This window comes from Raphanus sativus, chromosome 6 (assembly GCF_000801105.2).
Source record: "Raphanus sativus cultivar WK10039 chromosome 6, ASM80110v3, whole genome shotgun sequence".
NCBI classification, from domain to species: Eukaryota; Viridiplantae; Streptophyta; class Magnoliopsida; order Brassicales; family Brassicaceae; genus Raphanus; species Raphanus sativus.
Genome location: NC_079516.1, coordinates 15,863,640 through 15,880,477, shown reverse-complemented (window position 1 = coordinate 15,880,477; position 16,838 = coordinate 15,863,640). Strand labels below are relative to the sequence as shown.

The 16,838-nt window shown below is 37.8% G+C and overlaps 4 protein-coding genes across 4 annotated transcripts; 2 read left to right on the top strand and 2 right to left on the bottom strand.

The window, feature by feature from the left end:
* Window positions 1-43: 43 nt before the first annotated feature.
* Window positions 44-6,264, bottom strand: LOC108806195 (uncharacterized). The gene is made up of 13 exons (XM_018578243.2): window positions 5,186-6,264; window positions 4,804-4,885; window positions 4,512-4,703; window positions 4,309-4,373; window positions 4,081-4,240; window positions 3,648-3,893; window positions 3,449-3,565; window positions 3,051-3,242; window positions 2,872-2,956; window positions 1,711-2,627; window positions 1,108-1,609; window positions 839-1,029; window positions 44-756 (listed from the first exon to the last, which is right to left on the bottom strand). Exons 1-13 carry the CDS (start codon window positions 6,220-6,222, stop codon window positions 208-210), a joined length of 4,335 nt encoding a protein of 1,444 aa, XP_018433745.1. The 5' UTR covers window positions 6,223-6,264; the 3' UTR covers window positions 44-207.
* A 1,889-nt stretch (window positions 6,265-8,153) lies between these two features.
* Window positions 8,154-9,796, top strand: LOC108806184 (uncharacterized). The gene has a single exon (XM_018578227.2). The coding sequence runs from the start codon at window positions 8,471-8,473 to the stop codon at window positions 9,578-9,580; it is 1,110 nt and encodes a 369-aa protein (XP_018433729.1). The 5' UTR covers window positions 8,154-8,470; the 3' UTR covers window positions 9,581-9,796.
* Window positions 9,797-13,257: 3,461 nt separating this feature from the next.
* On the top strand, window positions 13,258-14,921 carry LOC108810683 (probable 3-ketoacyl-CoA synthase 21). Its single transcript, XM_018582780.2, has one exon. It carries the CDS (start codon window positions 13,285-13,287, stop codon window positions 14,668-14,670), a length of 1,386 nt encoding a protein of 461 aa, XP_018438282.1. The 5' UTR covers window positions 13,258-13,284; the 3' UTR covers window positions 14,671-14,921.
* A 289-nt stretch (window positions 14,922-15,210) lies between these two features.
* Window positions 15,211-15,902, bottom strand: LOC108810803 (universal stress protein A-like protein). Its single transcript, XM_018582882.1, has one exon. It carries the CDS (start codon window positions 15,863-15,865, stop codon window positions 15,362-15,364), a length of 504 nt encoding a protein of 167 aa, XP_018438384.1. The 5' UTR covers window positions 15,866-15,902; the 3' UTR covers window positions 15,211-15,361.
* Between the last annotated feature and the right edge of the window lie 936 nt (window positions 15,903-16,838).

Genomic DNA, 16,838 nt, shown 5'->3' with positions numbered 1-16,838 from the left:
TGATTTGCTTTTTGCGGTTTAAGAGGGCTCGTGGAGGAACCCATTTTAAAACCGATTCCTAGTTTTACAAGTTTAATACAAAAATAAACGACATGCACTGCACACTAGTAGCCATAAAACACCAAGGCTTGCGCTAGTTTAAACGGAAACCTAGGAGCTAATAACTAACCGTCTCTGCGCTTGCATGTTTTATTTACAAACATGAACCTAAAACGTTACAGAATCTTCATCGGAATCTTCCACGACCAAACTCTTCTTTGCTATCTTCTTAGATCGACTAAAACCACTTCCTTCTTCTTCTTCATCTCCTTCTTCTTCTTCTTCTTCATCTCCTTCTTCTTTTTCTTCTTCTTCTTCATCGTTCTCTTCTGCTGCTATCGCTGTATCAGCATCTAAGTCCCGTGATGATCCCAAACTAGCATCACGAGGGGACACGACTTTCTCTGAATCATCTTCTGACTCTTCTCCCAAACCATCCTCATTACCCCCAATATTGTTGTTCTGTCTCTCTGTCTCTGCTTGGTTTTCTTCATCTTGGCCTCCTGAAGGAGCTTCTGTATCTTCAATTATTTTGAAGTCTCTGGCAGTGCTGCGCTTGGCATGCCTCAACAAATTGAGTTTAGTAACTTTGCTTAGCTGGATAAGGTATCTTTCATAGTCTTCAATCTGGAATATCAAATCAGGGATGCATTTGTTCTCCTGTTTGATCTTGTTGATTATACCCTTGGAATTGGAACTCATACTTTCCTGTTGTTCCTGCAATTTTGGAAGAAGGCCACACTTTAAGACTTCGGATCATTTTCATACATCAATAACGAAGAAACAATCAGTCGTTTACCTTTTGCAATTCAGCTAAAAAGGGATACAAAGGAGCCGTTAGACTCTTGCAAGTTAGTTCCACGAGTTTTTGAAACTTAAGGCTGGGAAGAGTTTGCTTGCAACCCTTAGGAGCAATCCTCTGTTTCACAATCTGTGCTAATTGTTTGTAAAACTTAACTGCCAGTCTTAGAAACTGTGCTGCTTGTGAGTCTGCAGATCATGAACGCACGTGTTCATTAACAAGCTAAGTCAGAGTTAGTGAGAAGCAGATAAGGCAAAATTTCTCACCTTTGAGGTTCATCAAAACAAAGGAAGAGAGTATCCTGACTGTTGACTCAGCCATTGCGTAAAGAGCTTCTTCGAGAGCCAGCACAAATGTACTCTCATCATCACGGTTGACATGGATGTTCTTCTGAGAGGCCACATACAAATTCTTTAGCTTCTTTGTGCCCCAATCCATGTCACCTATTGCTGAATCAACTAATTGCAATATGCAAGAAGTTATTGAAGCACTTGTTGACTGGTTTATGATCGTGTATGATTCAGACACCTGCGAAGTATCGGATTTGTCTAAACCGATGACGTTTTGCAACTCCTTAGCCACTTCCACGGCTATGCATAGATCACCAGGAGATGTGGTAAAAGAGATGGCGAGTTTTAAAATGCTCTTTGCAACGGTGGTGTTAGATGTTTCGCAGCTTCTGAAGATCTGATGAGCCCATGATCCATGCAGTTGTTTGAATTTGTCAGGTAGAGTGTTCCCAAGCATCAACATTATGTCACATAGAATCTGAACAGCGCAAGTGAATATTATAATATTAGCTTCCAGTGCGTAAAAAATGTGCTCAAGAGAAACTGAAGTCATTTTATTTTGAAGTTGAAGGAATTTACCTCTACATCGTTAGAGTTTTGGGCGATAAGGTCTGTGATAATGGGCTTCATGACTTTTTCAATGAAAATTTCGATGTTCTTTACAAGTGGATCTTCAATATTTGAAGCTTCGCAGCACTCTTCTAAAATAGCATCTTCGGATGCAGGCACTGCTATCAAATCCTCAAGCAAGCCAGTCAAGACAGATCCACTTGAATATATACTGAGCAGCTCTTTCAAACTAAGCAAGGCCAGATGTAGACAGTGTTTTCTTCCTTCAGCATCTTTCCTTCCTTTCTTCTCCTTACTCGCTTGTCCGGTTAGTAAAGGTGGTCCTAGCAGGTAAATTACTTTTAGCAGTGGAGAGCCCAGAACTGTCATGTCACCATAGACCAACGGTTTAAGTGGATTTCCCTCCTTCATGCGAAGAGATGATCTTATGTGTCCAACACAAACTTGCAAGGTAAAAGAGAAAACTGTAGAAATTGACTTTTCTGTCTTGGCTGATGATGACTGGCTGTGATCCTGCAAACCTGAAAGATTACCAGTGGATTTGCTGCTATGGAGTTTGAAGGCGATTAGAAATAGCTGGTGGATACTTGAAGTAGCCAAAAAGGGAACTTGTTCTCGCTCTTCATTGATGCTTGCGAATCCCACATCAGTGTCATCAGATTTATTACGAGAGCTGAATCGTACTCTCTTGCCAATATTGCCTTGTTTCGATTTCCCCACCTCATTTTCCAGTGATTCATAAAGATCAACCAAATCAAAAATATCTTTCTCAATTTCAACTTTCTTCCCTTCTGGCTGTTTATCTAGATCCGTTATTATATAATTTAGCAGCACTTGAACGATCCCCAAAATAATCAGACAATAGGATTTTCTTTTATCTTCTTCTAGAGATGCGGAAACTGTGTCCTGAGACAGCCCAACAATATCTGTAAAATGCAAACAAGATCATCAGCAGCTCAAGTGATTAAAATAACCAGAAAAAAATTAAAGTAACTATCTCCAGCTTTTATTTCGTTTCTGAAACTAGAGAGTGTCAAAGTAACGCAACCTATATGAGCCAGACATGAATGAAACAAAAGTAAAAGCAGATCAACGTGTTCAGGTAGCCTAAGCAGATCAAAATGAAAAGAATAGCCAATGATTTTTCAACAACGATCATTTGTCACGTACCTCCTAATTTTTTGCCTAGTAGAAAGTTTCGGACCTTCAGCAAAGTACTAGAGTACACTTCATGCGATACATTTCTTCCTGCCTGCTGCTCTCATTGGGAATTTAAATGTAACAAACATAATTATATTGACAATTACGAATTATTAGGTAACATAAGACCAGTTGTGCTGTCCCATTACCTCATTTTCTTGAGTAAGTGAGAAACCAAAACATGGCCAGGCGATATCAGAAGGCCGATCAGAGCTACTGTGCGGCTGGAGGAGTAAAATCCAAGAGATACAAAAGAGAAGCCTTTCCAAGGGCTCTTCAATAATAAATTTGGCACCTTCTACTTTAATGCATGAAGTGATTCCAAGCTGAAAATCTATGTCCTGCCAGCATAATCATAAGTTGTCAAGGCATGCATGAAAATGTGTCTATCAACAAAACGTTTGAAATTTTTGGCACAGCTCATTCTTGTAAAAATAAATTCAAGGGCCCAGAGAAGTTCAAAAATATAGCAACCTTTTTTTATTCTAACAAGCCAGACGGAAAAGCCATTATCAGTGTGGAGAGAGGATGTAGCAATTGGCTGTACCTGTCTGAAGAAACGAAGAAAGTGAGGCATAAGAAAGTCCAATACATGTACTCCACTTGATGGATCAATCAGGACTAACTTTACAAGCCCATCATAAACTACTTCTTTCACCTTTGCCTGGATATAGGAACGAAAGAGCTCTAAGACGATCTACAAATTTTTGAAATAAATTTTCCATGATCAAGGACGGAAAAGACACCTGTTGGTAAAGACATCTTTGAAGCAACCCATTCAGTTCAGTAAAGAGGTTTCCCCTCACAGTGCAGCTCACTTCAGTGTGCTGACTAGAACTGGCTTGGCTTGATGAGTCTTGGAGAGTAAATGAGCTGTCTTTCTTAGCTTGTTTCTCGGCAAGTATAAGTTCAATTATTACCTTTGTCGCTGATACACGAACTGTATCTTCCCGTCTAAACATAGCCTTTCGGATCACCAAGATGGTATAATCCTGCATCATCATAAATTTAATCCAAGGTCTTGGCGGGAAAGCTCATCTATTTTTCCAAATTTCATAGATCAGAAAAGTGAATACAAATAGACGAGTATTTTAAGTTTCATTACTCAAACACTCCAAGCAGAAACAGATGTGCAGAAGAAAGTAGAACAAAAGAGAATGTGCAACACGTATATTTTACCTGCAGATCACGGCTGAATTTGATGAGCGGGATAACAGCAGACACGAGAAAACAGCTGATATTTCCCTCCATGAAAGTGAAATAATCCAATAATTCTTTGAGATGATGGACATATTCCAACATGATAAGTGAATATCTCTGGACAAGATACCCTAACAACCTACAATCTCAACCTTCTCAGCACATGTAAAAATGGTTGACAACAATATCCAATTAAGCGTTACTGACCTTAATATTGGTTTGCTCTTTGCGCATTTCAAAGAAAGAATGCGAAACTTGCATTGCTCAATTATCTGCAAAATACGAATGTCACTTAACTAAGTTTTGTGAAGTGAAAATGCAAAAAAGAAAAAAACTAGCTTAAAAGTTTGAATGTCAGACTTAAAAGCATTAAGAATAATTAGGCATCAGTAATTAAACAGTTTATAAACCTCGTTTCTTGTCATATCATGGACTTCAAATAGGGTTCCCAGAATCTGAATGCTAAGCTTCTCAATACCCAGTACGCCACTGGAACCACTAAACTCGTTGGATCTACCTTCTTCAACAGATTCTAGCAACATAAAGCCAAACTGAATAACACTCGGAAACACATGCTCCCTCCCATATTTGCACTCACTAACCTAATAAAATATAAGAAAATATTTTCTTAAATTCTGGTATGATATACAGGACTAAAAGCTCAAAAGTTTTTTAAAATAAGAAGCAAGTAGAGGAAAATACCGCTCTTAGCAAAGATTTTTCAACCAATTTGGCATGCAGTAAACTCTCTTCCTTCAGCTCATCAGGTAGCCACTTGCAATCTCTGTATATCATCGGCAAACAAAATGGGTAAACTGTATCCTACATAGTCAAACGTCACAGAAGTGTTTCCTACAGCCTAACACGTAAGTAAGAGAATACATTTTTCATTCTGATTGAGAAGCCATTAAATGAGTTCTTTGAACTTGTTTTTACCAAAAGGTGAATGGAATTGTTTTTTATAGTCACAGGAATATAAAGCAAAGTGGAGTTCACCTAAATGGGTGCAGAGAAATACCAGTTCGAGGAAACAAAATCGCATGAAAATCCAAAACAAGTACAGCGAAAATTTGCTACTCCTTACTTGGAGAGTCTGTAATCGTTGTACGCACTAAGCAAAGCCGTCCTCAACACCCCCAACGAGTTCTCACCGAACTTTCTAACCCTAGCAACCGAAAAAAGAACCGCGACCGTAAAATGATTAAAAGCCCTGAGATCAGACTTGACCAACGCCACAACCTCCTGCCCCAGTGAAGGATCCTGCTTCACCGCGAAATTCACATGAAGAAGAACAGTCCCCTCGATCTGCCTAAGCACAGACGCCACTCTACTCTCGGATCTAGACCCAAAAAAGCAAACAACTCCTCCGATCACCTCCCTCTTGCAAAAACCTTTCGAAGCGAGAACAAGCAACTGATACACAAGTGAAGGCAAGTCCTGCAAGTCTACAAACTTAACACCTAAAAACACTTTCTCCAGCAACTCGCTCTTTCTCCCCTTATCAAGAAACTGAAACTCCTTAGCAAGAGATACAATCTTAGTCAGAAATCCTTTCTCCCATTCACAGCTAAGAACACGATCAACCGCGGAATCAACGTAATCTATCTCACTAGCCTTAGCTTCTATAGGATTACGCAATAAATCAAAGCACACAGGCAATAGATCAAACAGCTGAGCGTCATCGACGGTTACAACCCTAGACACACCGGATAAGATCGAATCGACTACGGATTTGATCTCCTCGACGTGCAAGTACCGAATCAGAGCTCCGAAGAGCTGAATCGTCTTGAGGGAATCCGAATCGCTCGGGATTTCGGGGAAGATCCGAGCGTAGGCGACGAGGAGAGATGCGAGGAGGGAGGAGAGCGACGGAGCGGTCGGGGACAGGGAGATTAGCGAGAGGAGAGCGATCGCGTACTCGGAGACAGGCTTCGACGGGGAAGGTAGAGACGAGCGGGATTTGAGGTAGGAGAGGAGGGGATCGTGTGAGGTGGGAGAGAGGAGGTAGGGAGGGAGGGAGAGGCTGGTTTGGCAGTGGTGGTACTGGGCTAGACGGATGATGTCGTTATCGGTGAGAGGCTTCTGAGGATGGTGTGACGGTTCTTCGGCGGCGACGGTCATTTTCTTTTTCTTTTTTTTCCCACCGGCGGGATGGGTCGAGGTTTTCGAATCTTCTGAGGGAAGATAGTTTTTAGGTTTTTCATTTGCCTTTACGCGGGAAAAAAATTATCTGGGCCTTTCTTTCTATGGGCCCAAAAGCCTAAAGAATCAGAATTGTCACCGAAAATGTTACTATTGTGTTTTAATTGTTTTTAAAAATTATAACGAATTTATATTTTGTATTTTAACATAATTTTTTTTTAAAAAGTTTACTAAAATCTACGAAATAAAATTCATGACTAAACTCGAAGGATTAAACAACGTATGCTTTGTTTAAATTTCAAAATTTCATTAAAATTAAGTAATCCGTAACGTTTACTAAGTATGTAATTTTTTTTCTGCAAAATACATGTTGGAGGGTGGGCCTCCGGCCCATTCGCGAATTGAGAGTCAAGAAAAAACAGTCCAAACAAAAGTCCACGTTAAAAAAGACTCGTGAGACACGCAGTAATTCTTGCATTCAGCTGCTGACTAATTCCAATCAGTGTTTTAGATTATCTTGGGACACTGTCAATAGATGCTTAGCTGGTCTTTTCGGACGATCAGCCACACCGAGACTAAGACACGGTCCAGACTCTCACGGGAGACAGCAGTGGAGCGACTGGGATGTTACAGCGAGTAGCCTGCACCAACCGCCGAACTTAGACATGAACTCTACAGCAAGCAATAGGAAAATGATGAAAGCCGAACCAACCACCTGACACACAACCACCGTAGAACAAGGGACTCACTTGATCAAGTATAAGTAGAGAGGAGTATTGAATAATAGGAGGAAGTGAGAGAGAATAGAGAGATAAAGCAGAGAGAATTCAACATTAATCTTTTAAGACGACGTGTTCTTTGTTTTTGTATCTCAATTCGGCTTTTGCACTAAACACTTCATTAAACAAAACCTTTGCCCCTAAACTAATCTCATTACATCTTTGTTAGTCTTAAATCTCTTGTTACCGGATTTAGGATTCAACAATACATGTATCGAAACAAGCACATCTTCAACCCAATAACTTTTTTTTTGTAGAAACACTGATCATCAAGAATTTTTCAAAGAAAAAAACACTGATCATCAAGAATATGGTGGATGATGATGGTACGTGCCAATGAGGACTATCTAACAAGTAATAAAATCATGTTAAGAACTGTTTTTTTCTTTCTTTTTGACAACTGTGAAAGTATTAAATAAACAGATGGAGAGTGGCGGTGGTGAATGGACGAGCGAGTTCAGGCTTTTGCGAGCCTGTCCATGCAAGAAAGTTAGCCATTAATGTAGTAGACAGCTAAATTATTTTTAATCCATCTCGGTCTCTATATCGCATTACACTATTACGTGTAGCTTCTCTATTTTACCATTGTACCATAATACACTCGTTAATATACAATTACAATCTGAATAAAAAAAAAACAATTACAATCAATTGTATATAACTATATGGTATGAACTAAAAAGTATATAATAGCCATGTAGTCAATCGATGTATCTCAATCAAATAAAATTAGAAAATACAAGTAGTTCGTAGGTAGTGTGCTCTCAAGGTGGCGTAACATCTTTCCCATCTTTTTACCCTCGAGTCTCTCCCTCTGTCCTTTTTCTGTAGAATAAAGACAAAACAAAATAGCTGAACGATGTACGTGCATATGGAGCCTCCTCTAAATCCGATCCAACGGCTTTAAAAAGCATCGGAGGTGTATGGCTTTACGCATTTTAGAAATGGTTATGCCACCGTGGATAATTGATCATAAGCCTTTTTTAGTTACATTTTAAATGTGATATTTTCTTACAAACAAAATAAAATATATCAAAATAAGAGAGAGAGAGAGAGAGAGAGAGAGAGAGAGAGGAGAGAGAGAGAGAGAGAGAGAGAGAGAGAGAGAGAGAGAGAGAGAGAGAGAGAGAGAGAGAGAGAGAGAGAGAGGGCTATATGATAGATTACTAGATTAGATAGGAGAGAGGACACGAAGAAGTCAGTAAACCACGTGCACCTGGGAACTCGACCCCTCTCTTCTCTCCAGTCTCATACTCCAACCATACTTCTTCATCTACTCCCTTTTCAAGCAATCTCTCTCTCTCTCTCAAAAGAAGAGAACAAAAAAACCTGGAAGCTGATTACTTCTAGATTCCTTGAATCTCTTACACACAGAAACAGAGAAACTTCATCCACTCAAAAAAAAAACAGAGAGAAACTAAAGAACCAAAGGTCTGTCTGGTACACCAATGGTGGAAGCGAAGAATCAAGAAGACATGAGCGATGGGATGCAATGCACAAACCATCCCTTCACAAAGAACCCAGGTGGGATCTGTCCTCTCTGCCTCCAAGAAAAGCTCGGAAACCTCGTCGCTTCCTCTTTCCCTCTCCCCAAACTCCTCTCTTCCTCTTCCTCCACTTCCTCCCCTTCCTTCAGATCTGACTCCGTACGTAGCTCCACCGCCACAACCGCCTCCACCGCAAGTCTCTCGCTTTCAGTCTCCGGAGCCAGAAACGCCACAGACAACAACAAGAGCAAGCTTCCGTTTTTGCTAGCGAACAAGAAGAAGAAGATGCTGACAGCTTCCACGGCGAGTATCGTCTACAAGAGAAGCCAGTCAACGACGTCGTACGGTGGTTCTGATCTCACCCCGAGGAAGAGGAACGGGTTTTGGTCGTTTCTACATCTCCACTCTCACAAACACCATAGCAGCGGTAAGAAAGTCAGAAACTTTCGTTCAAAACATGCTGAAAACACTTTGTCGGAAACAGAGACCACGACTGTCGGATCTTCTTCGGGGTCAAAGAGAGTTAACGGAGGTGGGAGTAGTAACAGAAACGGCATTGATGTGATTGTGGAGGAAGATGTAGTTACAGCAACAACAGCACCGAGCGAGAGGAGAGTGTCGAGATCCAGATCTGTCGGGTGTGGAAGCAGAAGCTTCTCTGGTGAGTTCTTTGAGAGGATCACACATGGGTTTGGAGATTGTACTTTGAGGAGAGTTGAGTCACAGAGAGAAGGTAACAACAACAAAGCTAAAGCTAGTAGTAATGTTGGTGTGAGGGAGATTGTGAGATGTGGTGGGATCTTTGGTGGGTTTATGATAATGACTCCATCTTCAACTTCCTCGTCATCATCATCATGGGTGTCATCATCATCGTCATCAGCTGAACAACATCATCATCAAGGTCATGGTGGAAGGAACAGGAGCTGGGGATGGGCTTTTGCTAGTCCAATGAGAGCTGCTTTCAGTTATTCATCATCTGGTAAAAGAGGTCGCACAATTTCAGATTCTACAAGCAAGAACACAGCTCCAAACTTGGATGCAATTCCATCGTTGTTGTCCGTCAGTAGCTGAGTTAAAAGACTCTGCAATAAGTGTCTTTTTAGAATCTTAAACAATAAAAATAATTAAAAGCTAGTTTCATCATCTTAGTATTGTAATGTCACACTACTCTTCTATGTTAATTATCAACTGTTGTCTAATAAGGAGAGATGAACTTAGGATACTTGGGCTACTTTCTTCTGTTTGTTTGTCTTTTTTCTATTGGTTACATTATATTTTAATCCTTAATTTGTGTCTATAATCTCTACTTATTAGAAGGACCATCTGTCTTGCTTTATGTTCTGATTATGATGTGTTTCTTACAAGACTTCAGTAAAACTAGTAACAAAAACATGATTGGAAAAGTACTGTAATGTCACACTACTCTTCTATGTTAATTATCAATATTTTGTCTAATAAAGGGAGAGGGACTTAGGATACTTGGGCAACTTTCTTCTCTGTTTATTTGTCTTTTTCTCTTGGTTGCATTATATTTTTATCCTTATTTTTGTCTCTCGAATCTACTTAAAAGGACCGTCTGTCTTGCTTTATTTGTGATTTATGATGTGTTTCTTAATTAAATTAGTAACAAAAACCTAACTGGAAAAGCCAGTCAATGAGGAGGATTTAAGGGGATTGATTGGCTTTTTAACCCTGAGTTTTGTGTTAAATGAGTGAATCAAAAGGCACATGCATTATGATTGCGATAACAACGGTTGTACTGTTACATACATCACTGATGATAGTGATCATCAAATTCTACTATAAATCAAAACAGTGCAAACTTGGTTTCTTGGATCAACGACATAAAGAACAGAAGATTTTGTTAGTATACAACGTGCAGAAGAGGACATAAAGGGGTCCATGAGATGAAACTACATATGATGATATGAATGATTCTGCAAAGCCAAAGAGACAGGGGAAAAGGGGCCTCCTACTCATTTACTCTGTTTTCTTTTTGTATTTTTCCATGTGGACTTATACATTTCCAAAGAACAAAACTATGCATATAATACTGATTATTAAAAAGATGATCATGTGTCACTCTATCAATTTAGTAGGATTATCCAAGAGATCAAGATCTCAATATACTAGGCATGTTCTTAACTCTATTCATCGTTTTAAAGCCTAGGAATCGCTACATACTTGCATGAAAATAAGATTAGAATAATTTAAATATGATCTACTTGTAAAGCAGTAAGGATTTACGTTTGCGTTTGGCTCTTTAACAAATAACAAACGTAAATTGTTTACATAACAAAATGTACTGAAAACATTTACTATATCTGATAGTCTGTAACAGACAAAAACAGAGTAACCAAACAGTAAAAGTCGTTGTCTGAACGAATCACGGTCATCTAGTCGACACTCTCTAGAATGATTAAACACTACGAATATGAATGTAATCAACTCAAAATAACAAAACTAAAGTAGTTGAAGTCCATCGATTTTGATCATTCTACCCCTTGCTTTTGCCGACCCATCTAATTTAATCATGTTGTGTGACAATAACACATTGGGTCTATATAAACACTGTTCAAGATGGGTCAAACCCATCCATTTAATACCTCGACGACTTCATGCTCGTGTGTGGCGTTGTGAGTTTCGTTTTTTCACTTTCATAGTTATTGCCAAAGTTAATCACATAATCTAAAGTTTCTTATTTTGAGTTAGTTACATTCATCTTCGTAGTATTAATCATTCTATAACATAGATATTTTATTTAAAAAGAAACATTTATTATATATGATACGTAACAGACAAAAACAGAGAGACCAAACAGTAGAAGTCGTTGTCTGAACGAATCACGGTCCACTCGTCGACACTCTCTATGAATGATTAATACTACGGAGATGAATGCATTCAAGTCAAAATATTAAGTTACAAAATAAATCCATAGATTTGATCATTCTACCCCCCAGATAATTTAATGGTTTTGCCCACCCAGCTGTCGTGTTGTGTTGTGGATCTATCTATGTAAACACTTGTTCATGATAAGTCAAACCCATCCATTTAATACCTCTCGTCTTCATGCTCATGTGTTATGTCTTTCACTTTCATAGTTATTGCTAGAGCTAACCAAAGAATCTACGTATGTAATTGCCGTAACCAACTTGTTGTGTCATTAATGACGGCCAAGCGCCTGAAAAGCATGACCTGTATGGGTCTCTTAGACCCGTTCACTTCGACACGTGAGTTCCATTCCATGCAGTGCCGGACCAACTTTTAATACTACCCCAATCAAAATTTAAAAGTATGTCCTTGTACATATTTTATCAGTATCACAAAATCGTAAAAATAGTGTAATATTTATTAAAAATCAAAACCTACAATATGTTTATAAAAATAGTGATATTATATATATCTTTTGTTAGAAATATAATTTTATTTACATTTTTTTTTACAAAATCATCTTTTAAGTCATATAGTCAAGTCTTTTAACCATAACCATTTTAATTGATAATATAACTAACTCATTTATTTTTTCTGGTAACAATGAAAATTGCAAATAAATATTTATTAGCATCAATTTCAAAAAACTTCTTTCGGCTGGTGGCGACTACATCGAAATGGTCAAAAATATGCAATAAAAAAATAATGTGTTTCGAACTTTTTTGGACATTGATTATCGAAGAATTTTAGTTCTTTAAACAAATCATCACCAATTATATATAAAAGCGTAGCATTTCTTAAAGAAACTTCTAGATTCAAACATGATACCCTCAAAATATCTTCACTTGCATCTATCAACTTTTTAAAAAATTAAACAAAAATCCAAAACAATTTCATAATTTTAGAATTGTTCAAATCTAAATTCAAGAGAAATTAGAACTACAGTTTTAACAAATTTTATTCTAACTAAAGATGCCTAGTAAATTATATTTTAATAAGAAAACCTACAAGATTTATTTATTTATATATACAACTATTTTTTTTAAGAAAAATATGTCCCACTAATTTGGATGCCCTAATCCGTTATTTGGGTGGCTTGCCCTCTGGGCCGGCCTTGATTCCATGGGCACACTGTGTTGATATTTTGGAGGCTCAAACTATTAATCTATTGACTATCCAATTATCATACGACATTTTTCTGTGTTCTGGCCTAACTTGCACAATATTGCAAAGCACTTTCCGTAAAATCATCCATTACTCCAACTCAATTGAGATTAATTCTAAAGTTTTTGTTTTTCTTAATGTGTGCCATAAAATATATGTGCACTTTGTTAACATAATAGCCAAATGAATTCTTTTTATTAACCCGTTCACTATATACCATTGGTATGTTAGGATGATGTTCTCCTCTCCGTAGTAGTTGAACTTGAGTGTTTTAGACCATTTTATCTACCTTTTCTTTGATGATAAAAGCTAGTGGATGTAGCTGCTTGCATGACGCCATGTATAAGAAACTTGATAGGCACGGCTTATTGTGTTATTGCCAACCTTCAAATCAATTACACAAAATTTTGTAGTAAAATCTTTCAGACGACTAATCAATACATGGCTGGTTAAACCTAAAACCTTAAAGACACAACCCTAGATTAGAACCTAACTTATCAGACAAGCAAGAAGACGTGATGAGACTAATTGTTACAAAATCACACACAAAGAATGTTGAACATTTTAGCATTACCTAACGCAGTGAAACGCTCTCCAACAACTTCCACATGATAATTTTCATTTTCTCCTATATCTTAATGTAGACCCCTTTAGTGGGCAGCTTTAAAGAATAAAGCGAAATGAACCAAACCATACACAAAGTTTCACCAATCTCTTTGACCATGTCAGAGCTGAAAACATTTCTCAGCTCAAGTGGTTATATCTTTGAGATCTTTGTTAGTTTACTAGCATTGCATTTGATCTACCAAAGAGTTAGGATAAGAGTCAAAGTCTACTTACTTGACTTCACTTGTTACCGAGCCCCAGACTCAAACCGCCTCCCAATGTCTACTCTTCTCGAGACCATCTACTTAGCTAACCAGATCGATCAAGAGAGTATAGATTTCCAAGCCCGGGTTCTTGAGAGGTCCTGGCTAAGCAACCAAACCAGCATCCCTCCATCTCTGACCGAAATACCCCTCAAGAAAAGTCTAACCTCTGTCCAAACCGAAACCATGACCACTCTCTTCACCTCTGTTGAGAATCTCCTCAAGAAAAACAAACTAAGCCCAAGAAGCATAGACATACTGATAACAAACTGTAGCCTGCATGCACCTACGCCGTCTCTTAGTGCAATGGTAATCAACAAGTTCCACATGAGAAGCAACATCAAGAGCTTTAGCCTGTCAGGGATGGGCTGTGCAGCTGGGATTCTATCGGTCTCTTTAGCCAACGACTTGCTTAAGGTTCACCGAGGCTCCTTGGCTCTTATAGTCAGCACTGAAGCGTTGAACACGCATTGGTACATCGGTAAAGACAGATCTATGCTTCTTACGAACTGTCTCTTTAGAATGGGAGCAGCTGCAGTGTTGATGTCTAGCAATGATCAAGACAGAGGAAACGCGAAGTATGAGCTCTTGCATGTTGTCAGGACAAACAAAGCGAAAGATGACCGAGCTTACAGATGTATATACCAAGACATAGACTCTAAGTTAAAGCAAGGAGTGTCGATAACCAAAGATGTAATCAGCGTGGCTGGAGATGTGTTGAAGATGAACCTAACTTCGCTAGGCCCTTTGGTGTTACCTTACGTGGAGCTATTGCGATATGTGATGCAACGCGTTCTTCGCAAGATCTATAAGCCGAGTTCTTCTTATACACCGAACTTCAAGAAAGCGTTTGAGCATTTCTGTATTCATACAGGAGGAAGAGCTGTGATTCAAGCGATGGAGATGAATCTGAACTTGACGAAAGAAGACATTGAGCCGTCGAAGATGACTCTTCATAGGTTTGGGAATACTTCTTCTTCGTCCGTTTGGTACGCACTCTCTTACCTTGAAGCAAAACGGAGGGTGAGAAAAGGAGATAAGGTGTTGCAGATTGCTTTTGGAAGTGGGTTTAAGTGTAACAGTGCGGTGTGGAGATGCATCAGAGAAGTGGAGCCTGACACAGACAACACGTGGTTAGACTTCATTGAATCGTATCCAGTAGATGTACCTGACTCTGTAAGTATCAGACCACACTAGCACGTGCAAGTAACGTAACTTTGAAGAATATAAGTCAGTAAGGCTCTGATTAATTAGTTCAGTTCGTTCAAAGGTTTTGGATTTTGCTGTTTTGTTCTCATTTTCACCCAGCTCTGTATCAATTTTTTTTGTTTAAGTAGTATAATTTATAAATTTAATAACTCTATCTATATGTCTAACTTTTCATTTGTAAATTACGTTAAATTTAAATGTATACTTAATAAACTAAAGTTGTAAACCCTAATCTATACAATTTTTTTTTATTTAAAAAAAAAAAGATCTCCAAAAAATATTTTGTGAATCAGAACTTTTCAACTGTTTTACCTGCACATATAAAAAGACTGTTATTTTTCACCCTCTAAGATAATGAAGTTTGTTATGTTACTCTTCAAATGATCCCTGAAGTTGCAACTATCTAGAAGCAACAACTGTATTTAAATTGTTAGGATAACATTTTGCATTCTTGAACCAATTTATTTACCGGTAAAGTCATCAATAGAGATTTAATATAATTGAAGCGAAGCAAAGCAAAGTAGTTAGACAAACAAGAAACAATAAATTTAGTGAATCCAGTGAAGAAATACATTAACCCCATTGACGTTAGGGAAGAAGAGGATACAAGTTACAAAGTTATTCAAGAAATAAAAATTACATAACATATAAAACAGAAGAGATATCTTGTTTTCTCTCGTTAGTGTTTATCGTTAGAAGCATGTTTAGCCTTAGGTTTCTTGACGATCATGACGGAACAATGCGCATGATGAGCTAAATAGTCACTCACGCTCCCCAAAAACACCCTCTTGACAGCTCCATAACCATGGCTCCCAAGAACAAGAACAGATGCATGGTGTCTCTCCGCTGCTTCCACCATTATGTTCCTAGGATCTCCTTCTATAGCCTCCAACGAAGTGATCTCAACGGATTTGGCCGAGCACACTTCGGTACACTTCTTCTTAACCAACTCAGCAGTCTTGTCTAAATCTTGTTCCACCAGCGGTATTATATCGACCGTTCCTGGTCCGGCAAAGCCGATGACGGAAGTTGCGGTGAGTCTTGCGTGGATGACGACGAGTTTGAATTGTGGGTTTGATTTGAAAGGTGTGAAGAAGAGATCGAGAGCTGTCTCCAGTGCGTGGTAGCTATGAGATGAATCATCGACTCCTATCACCACCACACGCTCACTTCCACTAGCCATTTCGATCTTTTGGTAAACTTTCTCTTTTTGATGATCATGAATCGAGGGAAATTGTTGTCTATTTGAATGGTTAAGTGGGCAGGTCTGGTGTGGTCGAGCGGTGTTGCTGGGATCTATACTCACGCGAGACCTCTTGTTCCAACTAAGAGAGTTTGTTTTAATAGTGTGTGTTTTCTGTTAACGAACACTATATATAGGCATATTATCCCAATTGTGACATCGAACAAAATCCAAATCTAACAAAGTGGTTGTCCGTGATTTCGTAGATATATATATATATCGTAATATATATATTAATTATGTATACACATGTCATAAATTTGAATAGTAACTAGAAACATAAAAAAATAACTTTTAACTTTAAATAGTTAAAAAATAAAAATAACTGATGAATATTTAGTAATAGTGTTTGTGCAGTTATATATGTAATTATCACATTAACTTGTGCAACATATATTATGTATCTTCTTCGACCTTTTTTTATTTTTTTCGTCATCATTTTATTTTTATATATTAAACTAGGGTAAGTCCGCGCTTCGCGCGGAAATTTGCTGATATATTATTTTAACATTTTTAGATTAAATGATTTTATTTTAATTATGTGTTGAATGTTATTTTTGTAATTTTTTTTAAAAAAAATCATCATTCTTTTCCATTGAACTATTTTGTTATAAGAAACTCAAAATCACTTTTGTTGGAATGGACTAAATTTTTTAATATGATTATTGTGATTATTGATAAAGTTGTATTCTATTTTTATTATGTTGGTATATATATTTTAATTCTTTTTGTTTTCGTATAAATTATCTAATTTCATTCTGTTTTTTTATATAATGTCTTTTGTTGAATACGTATATATATATTAGTTACATATCAGTATTAAAACTATAGTTGAGCTTTTATTTTATTTTAAAACATCTATTAAATACAATAAAATAACTCTAGATTTTGTGTTCGCCGTACTTTGAACATA

What these genes read in the sequence shown, in the direction of transcription:
- LOC108806195 (XM_018578243.2), bottom strand. Translation starts at nt 6,222, where the DNA reads ATGACCGTCGCCGCCGAAGAACCGTCACACCATCCTCAGAAGCCTCTC. An exon ending in ATGATATGACAAGAAACGAG is followed by an intron (nt 4,374 to 4,511) that starts GTTTATAAACTG and finishes CGTATTTTGCAG; the next exon opens with ATAATTGAGCAATGCAAGTT. An exon ending in TTCTTCGTTTCTTCAGACAG is followed by an intron (nt 3,243 to 3,448) that starts GTACAGCCAATT and finishes TTATGCTGGCAG; the next exon opens with GACATAGATTTTCAGCTTGG.
- LOC108806184 (XM_018578227.2), top strand. Translation starts at nt 8,471, where the DNA reads ATGGTGGAAGCGAAGAATCAAGAAGACATGAGCGATGGGATGCAATGC.
- LOC108810683 (XM_018582780.2), top strand. Translation starts at nt 13,285, where the DNA reads ATGAACCAAACCATACACAAAGTTTCACCAATCTCTTTGACCATGTCA.
- LOC108810803 (XM_018582882.1), bottom strand. Translation starts at nt 15,865, where the DNA reads ATGGCTAGTGGAAGTGAGCGTGTGGTGGTGATAGGAGTCGATGATTCA.